General features: G+C 39.0%; 1 protein-coding gene across 1 annotated transcript; it reads right to left on the minus strand.

The window, feature by feature from the left end:
* Positions 1-3,946: 3,946 nt before the first annotated feature.
* Positions 3,947-18,274, minus strand: LOC136834726 (apomucin-like). The gene is made up of 7 exons (XM_067097730.1): positions 18,122-18,274; positions 14,441-14,571; positions 12,307-12,433; positions 8,528-9,704; positions 5,824-5,855; positions 4,985-5,310; positions 3,947-4,744 (listed from the first exon to the last, which is right to left on the minus strand). Exons 2-7 carry the CDS (start codon positions 14,564-14,566, stop codon positions 4,535-4,537), a joined length of 1,998 nt encoding a protein of 665 aa, XP_066953831.1. The 5' UTR covers positions 14,567-14,571; positions 18,122-18,274; the 3' UTR covers positions 3,947-4,534.
* Between the last annotated feature and the right edge of the window lie 1,155 nt (positions 18,275-19,429).

A 19,429-nucleotide genomic window follows, 5' to 3' on the forward strand; every position in this document is an offset into this window, starting at 1 on the left:
TTATGTGGTTTCATTAACCTTCTGGTGAACCTTGACATTTTGTCCATGGGCTTTTTATTTTTAAGTCTAACCGCTCGACACCTTCCAAGTACCATTTCTCTGGATGGATGTCTGGAATTCAGATTCGTATCCCAAGCACTGGGACCCGTAAGACCATTCAACGCGGATGTTCCAATGGCAGCCTTATTTAACAACTTTGGATTCACTGCTTTTAGTTGTCACGCAGTTATTAACCACCCGTTAATTAAAAATAAGCGCTTATCTTTCACTTTAAAGCAGCCAGCTGTACTCATAAGAGTATCCATCTGGTTGGTTTGTTGAGGTGAAGTCGACATCAAGCCCACACGACCCCTTTACAAAGGCGGCAATTAATTGTGCTGAGAGGAAAAGACGTCTGATGTGGAACTCAGGACTAGATGCAACCAACCAAGAAGTCCGAACATTATGAGAAAGTGAATTTCAAATGAAACAGGAAGCCATTAAGCTTAACAGCCTATTAAGTTTATATGAGTATGAATTTGAAATGAACAAATAGAAAAACATTAGGCATAAAAACCCATCAAGTTAATGAATAAGTACGAATTTGAAACGAACAAATAGGAAGCCGTTAGACATGAAAGCCCATCGATTTTTTTTTTTCTTTGGAGCGAAGGCATCAGTATCTCCAGTATATGTACTTTGATGTAGTCTAGTAGCTGGTCATTTTAACTACCACGACAAAATACACGTACCACCTGACGAGCGCCCAAGTAACTTTTGATTTGACAAGTTCCCCTGACCAGCAGTCATACCGTATGCAAGCTTTGACATAACAAAGCCATTAATTCTAGTAGGTTTATCTCTAAGGTTGTCCAGAAATGCCCAGGGAAATTAAATCTGTAATCAACATTTTTAATCTTTCATATCAGAGTAGTGTGCTGTATTCTAATTGCCATACAAAATCAGTTTTTAAGAACGATTAATTTTAACTGACGTTGCAAAGATAATGGCCATGAAGGTTTGGGGAATATACTGTAGGGTACAGAATTAGTCAAAAGTTATACCAGAGTAGCTATAGCAGTCTAACACTATTAAGTCAGAATTATACCAGAGTAGTCTTTGTAATCTAACACATAACTGGGTCAAAATTATACCAGTGTAGCCTTCGTAATGCACCACGTTGTCAAAATTATAGCGAGTAGACTTAGATACTAACACTTTATTAGGCCAAAATTATATCAGAGTAGCCATCCTATTCTAACACCTTAACTTACTATCAGCGAAAAGAATACTATTTTCATCTAAGGCTTTTTAAATAATTGCAATGTTCATTATGTACGTAACAGCTGTTTCACCATCAATCATTCGAGTGACTAATGTGCATTATTTTAACATGATCTGCCTTTACTTAAATCGCAAATTATCATGCAGTTAGGCTACCAAAGCTCTTTTAAAGTGTGGAAAAAAAAGGTTAGTGTGCCATAAACTTCAACCGTTTTCTATATCGTTCAGAAGAAAATAGACAGGTGGCATAACTGAAAAGTAATTTGTATTTACTGGTGAACTATAGACTAACAGTGCGATTGTGTTTGTTGCAGTGGTCGTGCTTAGGCAAGAGGCTTAGAAGACGAAAGATCGTAAATACTGACTAAATAAGATAAGGTAAAATACCAAGCCTCCCATTCCTTTTGTCACTTAACGACCGCTTAGTTTCCTATGGACTAGAAGACTTGGAAATGTGCAAACAGTAAAGTACAGTATATGCCAATAATGTAACAACCGCTGGCTTGCTGTCAGTGAGAAGGTTCAGTAAAAGTACTAATATCCCGTCCTTCTGGTTTTGGTAACTGCCGGTTTACGTGCAAATTAGGCGCCGTGTTTAGTAGGCCTACCAACCACTCCTGGATGATAGTAAACGCATAGGCCTATGTAAAATACGGTCAATACCATAAACTAGATATTCCAGTCTTCGACTGGTGGGAACCAGGCCACGGCAATACTCGTAGTTTTCAATTTTACCTAAAGTATTGCGAAGCTCACTTTGTTCTTCACATATTTCTTCTCGAATTGCATGGTTAAGGAAAAATCCCATCATTTGCTCATAGACCGATGGCATCGACAGGTTGTGTCACAAGTCACATATGTGTCTGACTAATAAATACCCTAGAGAAAGTAATTTCCAAGCATTAATTGCCATGTTCTGTGTAGTCGATTAGGTGTAAATTGCCATTTTGTATTTGTGGCCAGTTGGTATTGGTTTAGTCTTTTAGTTTACTAACGTATGCTATTCTAACGTTCAATCCAAACTGTTTTGGGCGTTATCGACATTAAATTTCTGTCAGGTAGTCTTATACCACGACGTCTTACTTCGTCAGGTACCAGGCTGTTTATTCTAGTAGACCCTTTTGATAGCTTTACACAAATTTCAAGGAAGGAATTAATATAGAATTTAGGCCAATCGCTGGGACCTTTCAACGCTGCAAGAAAAATTGACCAAAATGATTTCAAAAGGTGTAACAGGAAGAAAACCTCGCTGCTCACTATGAAACAATGGTTAGGAGAGGGTGGATAAGATATTAGAGTGTTTACGGAGGTACAGTAAAAGGAATCAAAGGGGTTGCAGCCACGGGCCGAAGGGACGCTGCAAAGAACTAAGCAGTGCCTCCAGTGCACCGCATGAGGAGCACTGATGGCACTAACCCCCGACAGGGTATATAACTTGTTAAAAACGTTTTTATACAATTTCTGTCAGTAGATAGGAATAGTGCTTTCTTACGTTACTCAATTATAGGCTGCTTCATTTCACGAATTTTGTCTCTTGATAGACTTCCATCGACTTATGTTTTGGAGCAACGTACATTTGAAAACTATACTAAATATCCAGCCAACAGCTTTGCATAACCAAGTATATAAAACGTTCGACTTAAAATAGTTTTCTAGCAAAATATTCCCGAATAACTATTGCAGAATGAAAAGCTGCTTAACTTCTTTCACATGTTAAAAGGTATTAAAACAAATGTATATATTGCTTTGTATTAATGTTAGTACACAAGAATTCCTTTTATCTAAAACTGTCACTCAGATGAGAAAGTATAAAAAGGTACAAAGTCAAAGCTTGTTCCATATTCCTTAGGTTAACAAAAAATATCACTACCATAAAAATATTTAAATTTTCGTGCTACACCCACACACACTTACTGGATTTTATCAGTAGTCCCTATAAAAATTCAATTATTAAAAACTTAAATGATTCAACACAAAAATGAGCGTTGAAAGCTAAACCGTGGGAAATCCCTAGTACTACAACAAAAAACTGATACCTTATCAACTTCGTGAAACCATGTATACCTACACAACTTAATAGGGCAGCATTAGAAGACTGGGTACCTAAATACAGTACTTAAAAGAACTAAAATGATCAAGAGGGCAAAATATAAACTACAAAAGTAATTTTCAGCAATCCACCCAATAAAATTTCGCTAATATATCGCTAGTTCTGTTGCAGTTTGTAGCACAATATGGAATCAACCCACTCCTAAATAAGACATTTATATATATAGTTTACTTTCGGCGATGGCTGGTCAGACCCCATAAGTTTCATAACTAGTAGCTGAGAACCCACCCATTCAGCAGGCAAACTATGCACTCTTCTTCACCACCCGGATAATTGAAAGCTTTAGTGAAAATGGAGGTGTATGACGATTGGATTTTTGGTTTTATATTGGATTTTTGGTTATATAAAAGACTAAACTTCCTTAAAAATCTTAAGATTTGTTAGGCGGAGTAATTGTTAAGATACAGCAAGCCAGCTTCGACAGCCAAGACGGAAAGCGCACTTCTGCAATCTTCATAGCAGTAAGTGGAAGGAGCGCATTGCCTGTCGAATCTGGCTGGCCACTTAAGTGTAAAGGGACAGTGTAAACAACCAGACCAGCTATCGATAAAGGCATTCCATATAAAAGACAAAGGTTTGTATTATTGTAGGAATGTCATTCAAACAGAGCAAGAGCTACAAAACCTAACGATGGTAGAATCTTCTCAAATTCTGCCCAGCCACATTAAATACCTCATGTGATAACTACACCTGTTGTGAAAGATTTTGACCTCATTAAACTACGTAGCTATACACCTTTCACAAAATTACCATTAAGCTTTTCCACTCCAAAATCTTTCCATTGAATTTAAGGGAAAGCTTTGCTACTTTCAAGTCTGTTGAATTTTAAGAGAAGCCATGTTTTCATCAATGTAATACTAAAATATTTCATCATGCAATTCCTACGTTCAATGACATTACACCTATACCTACTGCTCTAATATCTAAAACTATGCCTTACTGTGTTCAGTAAACCTAAAGCTGCTGTTCTAATATAAAACCTCATTGTGTTCAGCAAGAATTAAAACCTTAAGTTAGTCCTTACAGTAAAAATTAAAAACTTTAGTTAGTCCTTACAGTAAGCCGTCGGGTGCACCTTTTAAAATACATTAAAATCTAAAAGAATTCAAAAGAACCTTATCTATAGTGCGCAAACCATATCTCTGCACTGCATCAAAAACATCAGTCGTCTAAGTTTACCCCTGTGATTAACGCCATCAGTTCCTTCTCATAATCGTCCCTCTTTTCTATTTTAATCTTTTCCTCCTCCGTCAAAGTCTGCCCTGTAGCCACTTTCCTGTCTAGTTTCTCTATACCATGAAGTTTCTTTTCCAAAAACCTCTTCCTCTTGATTATATACCTTTTCTCTGCTGGTGTCACCTTCCTGGAAACCTGCCATGTCAAGAAATTCAGTTACTTTCACAGATTTCACATATACCAAAAAATTAAAATTAGTAGAACAGAGACTAAAGTTCAATTATCAAAGCAATGCTAAGCAATAAAATTTTCAAGACTATTCATTAATCAGTCTAACAGTATCAAGACACTTTAATCAGTATTGCACTCAACAAGGATATTCGTTTAACTTGGAACATTTCTTTCCATGATGTAATTACATCGATACAAACTAACCTCTGTGGCACTAGCAGCGGCGCTCCCTTCACTTGTCACCGAAACCGCATGTGCACCATAATCTGAGGAAATCATGCTTGCTGCTTGTCCGGAGGCACCAGCCACTGCTAACGGTACTGGAAGGTCACTCCCGATGTAATTTGATCGAGGGGAAAACTGAGAGCGTGAAAAATATGAAAAATCACCCGTGCTCGGCACATTCATATCACCAGGTGATCTTGCAAGTGTGGTGGGACTGTAGCCAGCATGCGTTATTAGCGAATCACTCGCTCCTGCTCTTAGGGGACTGCTTGTCTGTGAAGATCCAATACTGTACCTCGAATTATCTGTAAAAGATTCAGTTCCTAAAGTTGCTTCAACAAGAAACTACACCTTTTTATTCAGTTTTATGGCCGATTAATTTAGGACAAATTATTAAGACTAAAAGCTGTTAATGAGACCACCACATTAAATTACCCCTACAGTCCAGATAGCTTAACCCAGATCCAGTTACCTACAATTAATCAAGACTAAACTCAAAGCTAAAACTTGTAGAAGAGTTTCTGGCTTTAAATTACAGTTATTTCCTGAAATGCTGATGAACATATAGAAGGTACTTTATATTTTTTTTGACAGTAGCTTATTGCTGCATGTTTGTGGTCATTTTATATTACAATGTCTAGCATTAGCAAAGATAAAATCCCACAAAATATACTGAAAAATGTGCCATTTAAGGTGTGATTAGATTTTACCCGCGCAAGTTCATACCCCTTATGGTCAACCTGGTTATAAGCAACTTCCTAGCCATAAGTATTTAAATCTAAAATTATCAGTCCCAAGGAATATCAGCATACACTTACCACCTCCAAAATTCTCACCATCATACGAGTACCTGGTATCGAGAGAAAAGCAAATTAGAATAATTTTATTTTTACTGAAAAAAAAAATTAACCAAATTAGTGATTCAGAAAGCTTCTACTGGGCAATTGAGTGCCGTGATTCAGGAGCTCAAATCAACTGGTTGACTGAACATCAGTTTCCTCTCAATAGCCTGGGAATGCTATTCATATTAGCCTATCAAGGCATGTTACTTTTAAATATTACTCATTCAGTGAATGATTAATTCAGCTTAGCTATATCTAATCAACAAAATCTACACAACCCAATTAAAGCATCAAACTGCAGTATAGTGAAGTAAAATGCCTTATCACAATTTTCAAATTTGAAAACTCATGAGCCCAACTTATAACATTAAATTAAACCTTCTTAAAATAAAGTTAAAATTTTCTAAACTACCTTCACACTGGGGTTTAGTCAAATAAAGTCACTAGTAACGTTGTCACGATCTCCACCTACTCTTAAAATACTATTTTAAGAGACCACTGTATGCTTTTCAAAGCACAGGGGTTACTGCAGTGCTCATAAGATCACTAGTTATCTCACCTAACTTAAAAATATACCGCATGTACAGAAAACAAACAAGCGTTCTCCACCAGCTCAGTATTCATTAACTGCTCATGACCCAAATTATAAACCAACATACATAGGGCTACCCTAGTTACACTTTTAGAAATACTAATTTTACTGAACCTGCATAAACTTCCGTGTATTGGTCTAGTACACCTATTATCAAACAAAGCCACTTACACAAGCACATTATAGCAGCTGCTCAAGGAGATAATGGTAAATACGTAAGTTTTTCAGATGTATGCATGCTTCAAATAGGGCCTATTCCCCTGCTTCAAGGGTAAATAAGATAAAAACTGTTAATGATTTAAATTAACTTTCCTAGATTTACAAACTAAAGTCTTTTATGTAGGGTTTTTCTTAGTATGCAAAATGGAAGAATCTTTTAAATTTAGTTACAAAGTGGTGGTACTGACAAGAAGCAAAATACCTTCCCACTTACCTGCCGATAGTCTAGCACTCAAGAAAAACAAGATTTTATATATTAGAATTTTTTCCTTTGAGCATACAACCATCATATACTTAAGTGGGGAAAACCACTTCCCAGAACTGACTGGCAGTGTTCAATCTCCAACTGAAGAAGACATGAAATTAAGCAGGCAGAAAATTACTTTTGTAACCTATACACCCCTAACATATAGATGCAAAGGTTGATAGGTCCTCAGCCAGACAACTTTGAAAAGCCAGACAACTTTGAAAATTCAGTTGAGGAAAATACAGGAGCCTCCTGGCTGCCTCAAGAGTTCGTGAATTACAGATCAGTAAGCAACTATTATTCTAGGGCCACTATATTGGGTCAACGTGATAACAACCTAGCCCCCGGATTCAATGGCCCCTGATTCCACCGAGAAGCAACACTTTCCCACTCGTGAGTCTCTTCAGAGAAAGATGTTCACCAGCTGGCAGACTGAAGAGTCAACCTGGTGGAGAGTTACATAAAGTCATCTGAAACGTAAGGTACCTCTCTATTAGTGTGTGTATTGTCCAAGAACTTGCTAGAACTGCTTGGAGCCAAGGAAACCTCTGACCCATAGTGTTTCATGTCAAGCAAGTAACAAGATTAATTTGGACAAAGACTATTGGTTGCTTTCCAGAGAGGTCTTCTCGCACAAAAGAGCCCAACAATCTTAAAAAAGTGCCTCCTCAACTCACCCTGCATAGCTTCTGAAGTAGTGAAAGATCCTCAGGTCCAAACAAACCCATAGCAGCAAAGAGGATCCCCTTCCAAAGAAGGCAGCCACTAGTCCGTCCTTGTGACCTTACTATGGTTTTTTTAGTACAAAGAACATTACATAACAGATCCAGGTTTGAAACACTTTCCCTGAACCAGAACCAATCAAGTAAAAAAAAACTATTGTCCTGTGACCTAGACTTTTTCGTGAAGAGCGCCAGAGCTTAACTAATAAGCTCAAGAGTGCTAATGTATATTCACAGCAAAGGAAGAGCCAGAAGAACTGGGTGCAGGCTTGATCATGTACATTACTGTACATTACAGTCCTCAGTACACTGAAGTATCACATAAGAGACCAGTCACACTTCAATGTTTGGGCGAGAAAAAAGCTTATGGAGAACACATAAGCCAGACACATACAGGCGCACACAAATTCCAGTCACACCTAAGAAAAGTACAAGTACGAACATTAGAGGAAAAGTTAAGAAAAAAAAATCTACAATAAAAGTATCCACACACTCGCCAAACTTCCCCATTATTCAAAACCAACATTATCCTTACTCTGCACAAGTACTAGAAGAGACCAGGCATAATCACTAACATAGCAATCAATCATCAGTGGAAGAAATACTTTAAAGAGCTTAGAATTGAAGTCAGGGAAAGCAGAAAGACATCAGCAGGGTAGAGAGAGAGTATAAATTAAAAGTGCTGGGTTACTGGCAGGAAACTGGGTAGTAGCTTGCCCCTATCCTACCTAATGCCGTATCACAAAGCTTCAATGACAAATTTCCAGCTAACACCAGAAAAACACCTGTATTAAATGTATTAAATAGGGATGGGGTTGTTGACATTCGGGTAGGAACAATGGTAAGAATCTATTACATGGGGTACATGGTGAATGAGACATTTACAAATAAATTTATTACCCAGTCACATTGGGAGCTCCATAACGCAGTTTTACAGGAGACACGGCTTTGGGCAACCTGACTGTAGGAGACGTTATTACAGGTGTTCTGATGGTGGCAGACCTGACTTCAGGTGACCTTACAGTGGGAAACCAGGTTTCAGACAAGTTGTCCCTGGGAGACAGGACTGTATGCAACTTGACAGCAGGAGACAAGGGTCTTGGCAACCTGATGGCAGGAGACCTAGCTTCAGGCAATCTGACAGTGAAAGACAAGGTTTCAGGTGACCTGACAGTGGGAGACCTGGCTCTAGGCGACCCGACAGCCGCAGACCAGGTTCCAGGCGACCCGACAGCCGCAGACCAGGTTCCAGGCGACCCGACAGCCGCAGACCAGGTTCCAGGCGACCCGACAACCGCAGACCAGGCTCCAGGCGATCCGCCAGTGGGGAACCTGGCTTCAGGCGATCCGCCAGTGGGGAACCTGGCTTCAGGTGATCCGCCAGTGGGGAACCTGGCTTCAGGTGATCCGCCAGTGGGGAACCTGGCTTCAGGTGATCCGCCAGTGGGGAACCTGGCTTCAGGTGATCCGCCAGTGGGGAACCTGGCTTCAGGTGATCCGCCAGTGGGAGACAATGATTCAAATGACCAGACAGCAGCAGACCAGGCCCCAGGTGACCTGACATTGGGAGACAAGGCCCCAGGTGACCTGACATCGGGAGACAAGGCCCCAGGTGACCTGACATCGGGAGACAAGGCCCCAGGTGACCTGACATCGGGAGACGATGCTTCAAGCGAGTCTTGAAGTGACTGGACTGCAGTAAACGAGGCTTCAAGTGACCTGACAGTGGGATACTTTGCTCCAGGCAATCTAACAAAGGGAGACTTTGTGTCAGGTGATCTGACAGGAGAACTGGCTAGGGCAAACCTGACAGTGGGTGACAAGGCTCCAGCTGACCTGACTGTCGGAGATAAGGCTCCAGGTGACCTGATGGTGGGAAATAAGGCTTCAGGTGACCCGACGGTGGAAGACGAGGCTTCGGGCGTCCTGATGGTGGAAGACGAGGCTTTGGGCGACCTGATGGTGGAAGACGAGGCTTCAGGCGACCTGACATTAGGTTTCGATTTCCTCCTAGCTCCTCCATGAGAATCGGCTTTAGCTGCAGCACTCTGTATCTCCGCTAGTGGATCTTTCCCCTCTTAGAAAAGTTAGGATAAACTCATTAATTTTTTTCTATTAATATTACATGAAAATTTTCAAATACATACTTTCTGGATTAATGATTTATAGATCTGCAAATTGATTTTATCATTCCAGTTAATAAAAAGGAGCAAAATCTTTAGTTTTAATCTTTAGGAATCAGGAGTAACAAATTCGAAATATTTAATCTTTAGGAATCATTAATTAAATTGACTGCATTTTTAGGAATCTTGAGTAACTGAAATTCAAATGTTTAGACTTCACGAATCATTAGTAAATAATTCAAGAGTTTTAATCTTTGGGAATCGCGAGAAAAACAAATTTTTAATCTTTGGCCGAACTCCATCTTTGGGAGTCATGAGCAACCGAACTCCATCTTTGGGAGTCATGAGCAACCGAACTCCATCTTTGGGAGTCATGAGCAACCGAACTCCATCTTTGGGAGTCATGAGCAACCGAACTCCATCTTTGGGAGTCATGAGCAACCGAACTCCATCTTTGGGAGTCATGAGCAACCGAACTCCATCTTTGGGAGTCATGAGCAAATCAACTCCATCTTTGGGAGTCATGAGCAACCGAACTCCATCTTTGGGAGTCATGAGCAACCGAACTCCATCTTTGGGAGTCATGAGCAACCGAACTCCATCTTTGGGAGTCATGAGCAACCGAACTCCATCTTTGGGAGTCATGAGCAACCGAACTCCATCTTTGGGAGTCATGAGCAACCGAACTCCATCTTTGGGAGTCATGAGCAACCGAACTCCATCTTTGGGAGTCATGAGCAACCGAACTCCATCTTTGGGAGTCATGAGCAACCGAACTCCATCTTTGGGAGTCATGAGCAACCGAACTCCATCTTTGGGAGTCATGAGCAACCGAACTCCATCTTTGGGAGTCATGAGCAACCGAACTCCATCTTTGGGAGTCATGAGCAACCGAACTCCATCTTTGGGAGTCATGAGCAACCGAACTCCATCTTTGGGAGTCATGAGCAACCGAACTCCATCTTTGGGAGTCATGAGCAACCGAACTCCATCTTTGGAGAGTCATGAGCAACCGAACTCCATCTTTGGAGAGTCATGAGCAACCGAACTCCATCTTTGGGGAGTCATGAGCAACCGAACTCCATCTTTGGGAGTCATGAGCAACCGAACTCCATCTTTGGGAGTCATGAGCAACCGAACTCCATCTTTGGGAGTCATGAGCAACCGAACTCCATCTTTGGGAGTCATGAGCAACCGAACTCCATCTTTGGGAGTCATGAGCAACCGAACTCCATCTTTGGGAGTCATGAGCAACCGAACTCCATCTTTGGGAGTCATGAGCAACCGAACTCCATCTTTGGGAGTCATGAGCAACCGAACTCCATCTTTGGGAGTCATGAGCAACCGAACTCCATCTTTGGGAGTCATGAGCAACCGAACTCCATCTTTGGGAGTCATGAGCAACCGAACTCCATCTTTGGGAGTCATGAGCAACCGAACTCCATCTTTGGGAGTCATGAGCAACCGAACTCCATCTTTGGGAGTCATGAGCAACCGAACTCCATCTTTGGGAGTCATGAGCAACCGAACTCCATCTTTGGGAGTCATGAGCAACTGAACTCCATCTTTGGGAGTCATGAGCAACCGAACTCCATCTTTGGGAGTCATGAGCAACCGAACTCCATCTTTGGGAGTCATGAGCAACCGAACTCCATCTTTGGGAGTCATGAGCAACCGAACTCCATCTTTGGGAGTCATGAGCAACCGAACTCCATCTTTGGGAGTCATGAGCAACCGAACTCCATCTTTGGGAGTCATGAGCAACCGAACTCCATCTTTGGGAGTCATGAGCAACCTTTGAGCAACCGAACTCCATCTTTGGGAGTCATGAGCAACCGAACTCCATCTTTGGGAGTCATGAGCAACCGAACTCCATCTTTGGGAGTCATGAGCAACCGAACTCCATCTTTGGGAGTCATGAGCAACCGAACTCCATCTTTGGGAGTCATGAGCAACCGAACTCCATCTTTGGGAGTCATGAGCAACCGAACTCCATCTTTGGGAGTCATGAGCAACCGAACTCCATCTTTGGGAGTCATGAGCAACCGAACTCCATCTTTGGGAGTCATGAGCAACCGAACTCCATCTTTGGGAGTCATGAGCAACCGAACTCCATCTTTAGGAATTCATGAGTAACTGAAATACAAGATTTTTAATCTCAAAGTGAATTTCAGTGCCATGATTCCTAAAGATTAAACACTTTAAAATTTCAGTTATGTAAAGTTACTTATGTTCAAAACTAATGTTCAAAACTATTCATTTCCATTACAGGTCGTGCTTACTGTTTAAACTGTCATTTCCATTGCAAGATGTCTTTACGATTAACCTATGTAAGGTGTCTAAAAGTTCACTAAGTTTCAAGTATTCACAGGAATAAACTGTTTAATATTCGTAGACGTTCTTCTGAAGTATGTCTATTGATCAATAACAATTCTATAAGATTCTTTCAAGTATCACCTGTTAGAACCCTTATTCCCCTCTCTCTATCATGTACTATTGACTCGACCCAAACACCCGTCATTTGACATAATCTGGAAAATGAAAAGAAAAACTCACCGAATATGCCCAAGCGATCATCTGCAGTTTTGTCTTCACACACAAGCAGGTGGGCTTGCATCTGGGATTCTCTAAAGTAGTGGGTGCTATTGTATATACATCTTTTGAGTTTTATATGTGGGTGCCTCTGCCGAAAGGAAAATTGCGAAATTATCAGAAAAACAGAAGTATAAAGCTATTAAGAGGAAAATGTTTCCATGAATACTTTCAGTAACTAACTAGTACTATTCTGAGTTTTCTTGTAGATATAAAGAAATTTATGTAGATATCAAAATAAAAAATTTATAACTATCAATATTTCTCAAACTACAGATTCTTTGTCCTGCCACGATACTTCAAAGCCTTAACATTTTCCACATTTATTGTGGTTTCAAACTCATTTACCTCCAACAAACTCATTTACCTCCAACAAACTCATTTACCCTTTGAAACAGTAAGCTTCCGACAGTTGAACTGTCGGCAGACAATGTTTAATGTTAATGTTGCCAAGAGAACTTCGAAAGAAATTTGTCGCCAATGCTCCAAGTCACTCTCCCATGTAGAAAAATTTTACGAATACAAGGTAAAGTGCCCTCACCATGAAAAAATTAACATTGCAAAGCCTTCTTACCCTCTCCCATGTAGAAAAATTTTACGAATACAAGGTAAAGCGCCCTCACCATGAAAAAATTATTAACATTGCAAAGCCTTCTTACCCTGTCGTAAGTCTCCCATTCCTGTGGTAAGTTCTCAAAGCGATATAGTTCGGTAATTAAAGCATTTACATGATTAAAAATATTTAAAAGTAAAATTTCAGGTGAACGGTAGTCTCGATATAAATTTTACCAACAATCAATCCTTATTGTGAAGGGCAGATTCTACAGAAAAAAAAAACCTCAAACCAGATTCCAAAAATATCTCCATTGCATAAGACCAAACACAATGAGCATGTCGTAAAGGGATTATTACTCCAGAAACCAAAAAGAACCCAACCCGTGCAAGATACCTCAGCCATCCACTGACGAAAGTTACCAGGCCTATTAGGCAAATATAGAGCGAGTCCGTCACGACAAAAGCAAAATATAATTTACTTTCCCCCCGAACAACACCCAGCTTAAACCAGCATAATTTTTTTAAAGACTGCTCTTACTACGAAAAGCAACATTCAATCCCTCGTCAAGATTTTGCATAGGAATATAACATTTAATCCCTAGTCAAGATCTCGCATAGGAAAAGAAACATTTAATCCCTAGTCAAGATTTTGCATAGGAAAAGAAACTTTTAATCCCTAGTCAAGATTTTGCATAGGAAAAAAAACATTTAATCCCTAGTCAAGATTTTTCATAGGAAAAGTAACATTTAATCCCTAGTCAAGATTTTGACTAGGAAGGTAACATTTAATCCCTAGTCAAGATTTTGACTAGGAAAGGCAACATTTAATCCCTAGTCAAGCTTTTGACTAGGAAAAGTAACATTTAATCCCTAGTCAAGCTTTTGACTAGGAAAAGAAACATTTAATCCCTAGTCAAGATTCTGCATAAGAAAAGTAACATTTAATCCCTAGTCAAGATTCTACATAGGAAAAGCAATATTTAACCCCTAGTCAAGACAAGCTTTTGCATAGGAAAAGTAACATTTAATCCCTAGTCAAGATTCTGCATAAGAAAAGTAACATTTAATCCCTAGTCAAGATTCTGCATAGGAAAAGCAATATTTAACCCCTAGTCAAGACAAGCTTTTGCATAGGAAAAGTAACATTTAATCCCTAGTCAAGATTCTGCATAAGAAAAGTAACATTTAATCCCTAGTCAAGATTCTGCATAGGAAAAGCAATATTTAACCCCTAGTCAAGACAAGCTTTTGCCTAGGAAAAGTAACATTTAATCCCTAGTCAGACTTTAGCATAATGACTGTCTCAAACATTTATCCTTACTGTACAAAGCATACGACAGACCACCTCAATGCCCAATACCTTGTGAATCACTAGACAAAATTAGTGATTAACAGTGAAATCAAGAATACCATGAATTTTAGACAATTCCTAGTACTGTACCCAGAACCCAGCAGTAACTAGTACTAAACAAAACTAGGACTAAACATTAGAACTAAACCAAAATCTCAAGACTTTAAAGCCAACTGTCCACTGAAAACTTACCTTCTCACATCTAACTACGTGAAGAGCAAACCTTTGAGGCAGTATACGATGAGACTTGTCGAAAGGGCATATCATCACTTCCTCGCTCTCCCTGTACTTTTCGCCATCAGATTCCTTAAAATTCATGATTCCTGTGGAAAATTCATTCGTTAACGGCCAAGTCTTAAAATAATTTTAATTCAGTGGCAAGGGGATTTACGTTGATAGTTTAAGAGAATGGATAAATGAAGAGAAAGAATAAATGAATGTAAAGTATCTGAAAATTATAGGTGGCATCATCCATGCTATTGATATAAATTTATCGAGCCCGTTTAACGATTAATATAATGCCACTGAAGAGTAGTAATTGTCTGGCTGGATGAAACCGTTTCAAGATGAAGCCATTGTTTGCAAAATACCATACTGCCGAGGTTGAAAATATCCACAGGCAGTTTGTAACCCAAGTAGTTTGACCTAAAAATCTATAACCAGTGGAATTCTCAGAATCCACAACTAAATAAATCATTCGAACTGCCCGAGTGATATAAAAAAAAAATACTCCAGTTACAGTTACACAGTTACGAAGTCTACCTCTCATGGAAAAGTTGTACATTTAGCTAATGGGAGCATTTAGCTAATGGGAGCAGTCTATATGAGCCAGGTGCCATATTTAATTATGATGCATAACTGCGGAAGGTGTTTTAAAATATCGGGAAAATTAAACATAATTGATGGTTGTTATACACAATATACCCGCTGCAGGTGGTACTAGTTACATTCTAAAATAACATTCCGAGAATCTAAAAACTAATCATGATACATGGTATGTTACTAAGGCATACGAACATGGATACAATGTTCATGTCTGTGTAAGGCTGACCTAGAATACAGTAAACTGGGTTCATTCATGATCATTCTAATGTAATGGGTAGTCTTTGCACCAGAATTAACTGCAGAGTTAAACTTTCGGAATGAGCGTGGTCATTTTTTCCATTAAGGACTCCTAAGTAAAGTACGGTTAATTATATGGAAAATGTGCACTTTCAATTTAGAGAAGGTGCGGTAGAGTTCTTTCGACTAAGATTGACTTTCATAAAAGATTAAACCTAAATCAGTAAAGAAAGAGAAAATATGCAAGCACGTCAAAATGGTGACAATCCATTTCTACTACATCGCCGAATCAAATCAAGGGCTCCCCATGATATGCATAATTCGCTTCATCCTGACAAAGGAGACATCAAGCAAGCATTACATCGCCTCCCCATCCACACCCCTCTTCTTTCAGTTGTCTCATACTCTCACCGATTTTCTCGGTAACTTGTACCGAAAAAATGCGCTTATACTGGAAGTATTACAATTAAACTCAGGTCTAGGCGAGGTCTAAAAGAGAACTTAGGTCTAGCCTAAACCACAAAGATGTACACCACGGTCTAAATTTTAGGTCTCTGCCTAAAGCACAGAGCACCAATGGATAATTATCAAGCTTGACGATCAGTCAACAATATTCCGTTAACGTAGGGTTAGCCGTTATGAAAAACGCAAACTGGAAAATTTTAGAACCATAATCCTTCACTGGCGATAGGAAAAGTATTAGGTAAAAAAACTGTGTGATGCGTTGGTACCGCGTCGTCAGCTGCCTTAATTTATTGCAGGGAATTTTTTATGCCAGTTTTAATGGTTACCCCAACATTCTCGAAATTTTTCTTATTGTACTATATTACATTTGGGTTTTACTGGTGTAACTGCCTCACCTACTGTTACATTAGCATTCACTGTACTTTATATAGCCTTGACACCACAGCTGACACCTCTTAATTGGATACTTTCATAACTTTACCGGACATTCGCCTGCCTCAACGCCTCTTATGTGGCTGGTCGAGGTAAACCCTGTAAGAAGCAAGAAACGAAAGGTACCTGTAATGGTTACTCGCTCAGGATTGTCTCTATAAACTCCGTGATTAGGCCAGAGTGGTGGTCGATTTAGATTAAGCTAGCTTAAGTGCTGGCACTGGTCTTCCATAAGATCAACATAGTAAATTGCTAAAGGGGTTAAGAGTCCTGATGTAACAGTATCTTAATATTTATTAAGAGATGCGGTTAGTAGACGTCAGTCACATATCTATACTATAATTTACACGAACATAGGCCCAAGCTTGACTGGCATTGTTTCCTAAATGTAATTACTGGTAAACAGCAAGCAGAACGGACTTTCAATAATCAAGATTAGCTATAGCAATATCTGTTGCCGGTATTTAAAAATTAAGGAAAAAGCTTTAGCCCGTTGGTATGGCGAGACACGAGATCCACACTACACTAATTCCCTTTATACCTCAACACTTACAGCGAGGAACTCTGCTGTCGAAAGCCTGCTCAACACCCAACTTCAGTTACCAAAAAACATTCCCTAAAGATACAGAATTAAATTTTTATTCAAAAGGTGACAGTCCTCCATTTAACTAAAAACAAATTTAAAACTGAAGGCGATAAAGTGCTTTGACAAACTGCAGACTTAACGGGCACCATGATGTAAAAACATCCCGTATCATTATACATACATTGCGGAGGTTATGACAGTATCATTATTGTTCTGTTTATCAGTGTTTAGGTTGAAAAGGTACAGAGTGGCTCTGAAAAGGAAGCCTGCGATCAAAATGACCTACGCCTTATCCCCCGGTTATCCTATGGCCACAGATACCACACGTACAAGAAAAGCAAGCGTACTCCGATTATTGCTGCACCGGACCTGGCGTTTTATTGCACTTAGGGCGACATTTGTGCCGTATGCTACTGGTAACCTGATTTAGTCTGAATATGAATCCGTGGTCACGTATAAGAACAAAAAATATTGTGGTTGAAAATAATCAGTACAGGCAAACTTATAATCAGTACAGGCAAACTTAAAGTGAAAAAACTATACTGAGTAATCTAAAAGTTAATCCGTCGCTTTCAGAAAAATTATCCATTTTCCTCTTTTCCCTAGCTAGCCTGAAAAAAGACGTTGGGTGCCCCATACGACGGTACTGTTAAATAATTAACTTAAAAAGCACCCGCCTTACGTCAAGATTCTTAACCCCAATTTCAAGTGACAATTACTTCAGTGTGAACCAAAACCGAGTTTAAATTTTAGGCGTAAAGCCTTTACAACTAAACGTAAGCACTAAGGAGCTTCTTGCAAATTAATAGTCTCCCATTTTTCCGTTTTTATACTCGTCACTTGTCAATTTCCGGACAAGCTTGACTGCAATAAAAAGTTAAAATTTAGACCGATGGCTATTTAAAATTTTAACCATGGAAAACAAAATTCTACCATATTGATTTCGCTTTCATACGAGTACTCAATGCCACACCGAGGGTGAATCGGGTATAGAGAAAGGGGGAAGTGGGGAGAAATGGCAAGGGATGAGGGGGGGGAGGTGAAATCCATGGGTCTCATTGTAACATCAAAGCACTGAAAACTTGCTTTGGGCGTTTAAATATGAATATTGCTCAGAAAATTAGAAGACACCAAGTAAAGCTTTATTATGGTGCACATTCCATAACAAATATGAACACCAGGTGGGAAATTCCTTAATGCTCCAGTTTCCTAATTCCAAGAAAAAGGGTATAAACCGTGCAAGACACTAGACCAACTCCTCATACGGAGAGTAAAACATATCGTAGTACACAACTTCATCAAATAAAAGTCATAAAACTTTACCGTACCTGATTATTTGATGCAGTGCAGATTAAATAGATTAAAAACACTCAACCCGAAGGTTTCGTCGTCTTAAAAACCCGGCAGCACCCGACTGATCGGTCAACTGCCTTCCACCCCGAAAGAGAATTTTTTCCCAAATTCAGGAAACCAGTGTTACCAAAAACTCAGAGGTCGAATTTGAAACGAAAGCTACTTGGGCAGAATGATCTTGATACATCGTTTACTATACTTAGTTTATCTTAAATTCGAGTCATAATTATTGAAATAGTAATACTAGATACTATCAGTATTATAATTAGATTAATACACTGGTCACATTTCTGTAAAATAATCAATTGTTAGGCTTGATTCTTGTTTCATTAAATTACATCGTAAGTAAATTTCGCATATACATTTGAGGACAATTCACATCTTAAAATACACATACGAAAAGGCACGTGCGCATACTCTGGCCTGAGGTTTTCTTTAAGTAGCAACATTTGGATTCAGTAATTTCTGTGGCTACTCCATTAGCGTAACAAAAGCTCCATTGTGTCGTTGTTATTTTTCTATATAATCCTGTGGACTGGGCGTAGAAAGATGGATTTATTAATTGAGGTCATGACAGACGAGGAACGGACATATATTTTAAATAGTGGGTCTTAAGATATAACTTTATTTTGAAATTGGAGAATAAATTACGATTTTCCCAATAATATTTTGCGATTTACTTTCCTGTTAGTAATCATCAACCAGGTAAATAATATCGAACGTGTAATCGTCTAAGTACATTTTAATTAGCTCGTATAAATGCGTGGAGAGAGAGAGAGAGAGAGAGAGAGAGAGAGAGAGAGTTGGTAATACTGTTCTCGGGAACTCGAGTTCAACGGACAATAAAGCTGGGTAAGGGTAACTGCTGCTGTGGAAAATAATGGGAACATTCTCAGAATTCACGGAATGGTCTGATTTACGGTCTGGTAAGATCTGAATCAGCGATTAAAGCAATAATTGCTGCTGAATATATATATAATATATATATATATATATATATATATATATATATATATATATATATATATATATATATATATATATATATATATATATATATATATATATATATATATATATATTTTAGCATTTCTGTGAGGGTGTAATTGACTGTTCTGTATATTTTTAGTTTTTATGTTAAACTTACAGTGCAGTAGGTAAATATTTTTTTTTTATTTTGCAGTTTTCCTTTTAAATGAAAATGTCATTTTATAATGGTGTACCTAACTTTAGCATGACAAACTGAACTTGCTATTGTGAGTTTCAGTCGTCATAATCATAAG

This window comes from Macrobrachium rosenbergii, chromosome 1 (genome assembly GCF_040412425.1).
Source record: "Macrobrachium rosenbergii isolate ZJJX-2024 chromosome 1, ASM4041242v1, whole genome shotgun sequence".
Lineage (NCBI taxonomy): Eukaryota > Metazoa > Arthropoda > Malacostraca > Decapoda > Palaemonidae > Macrobrachium > Macrobrachium rosenbergii.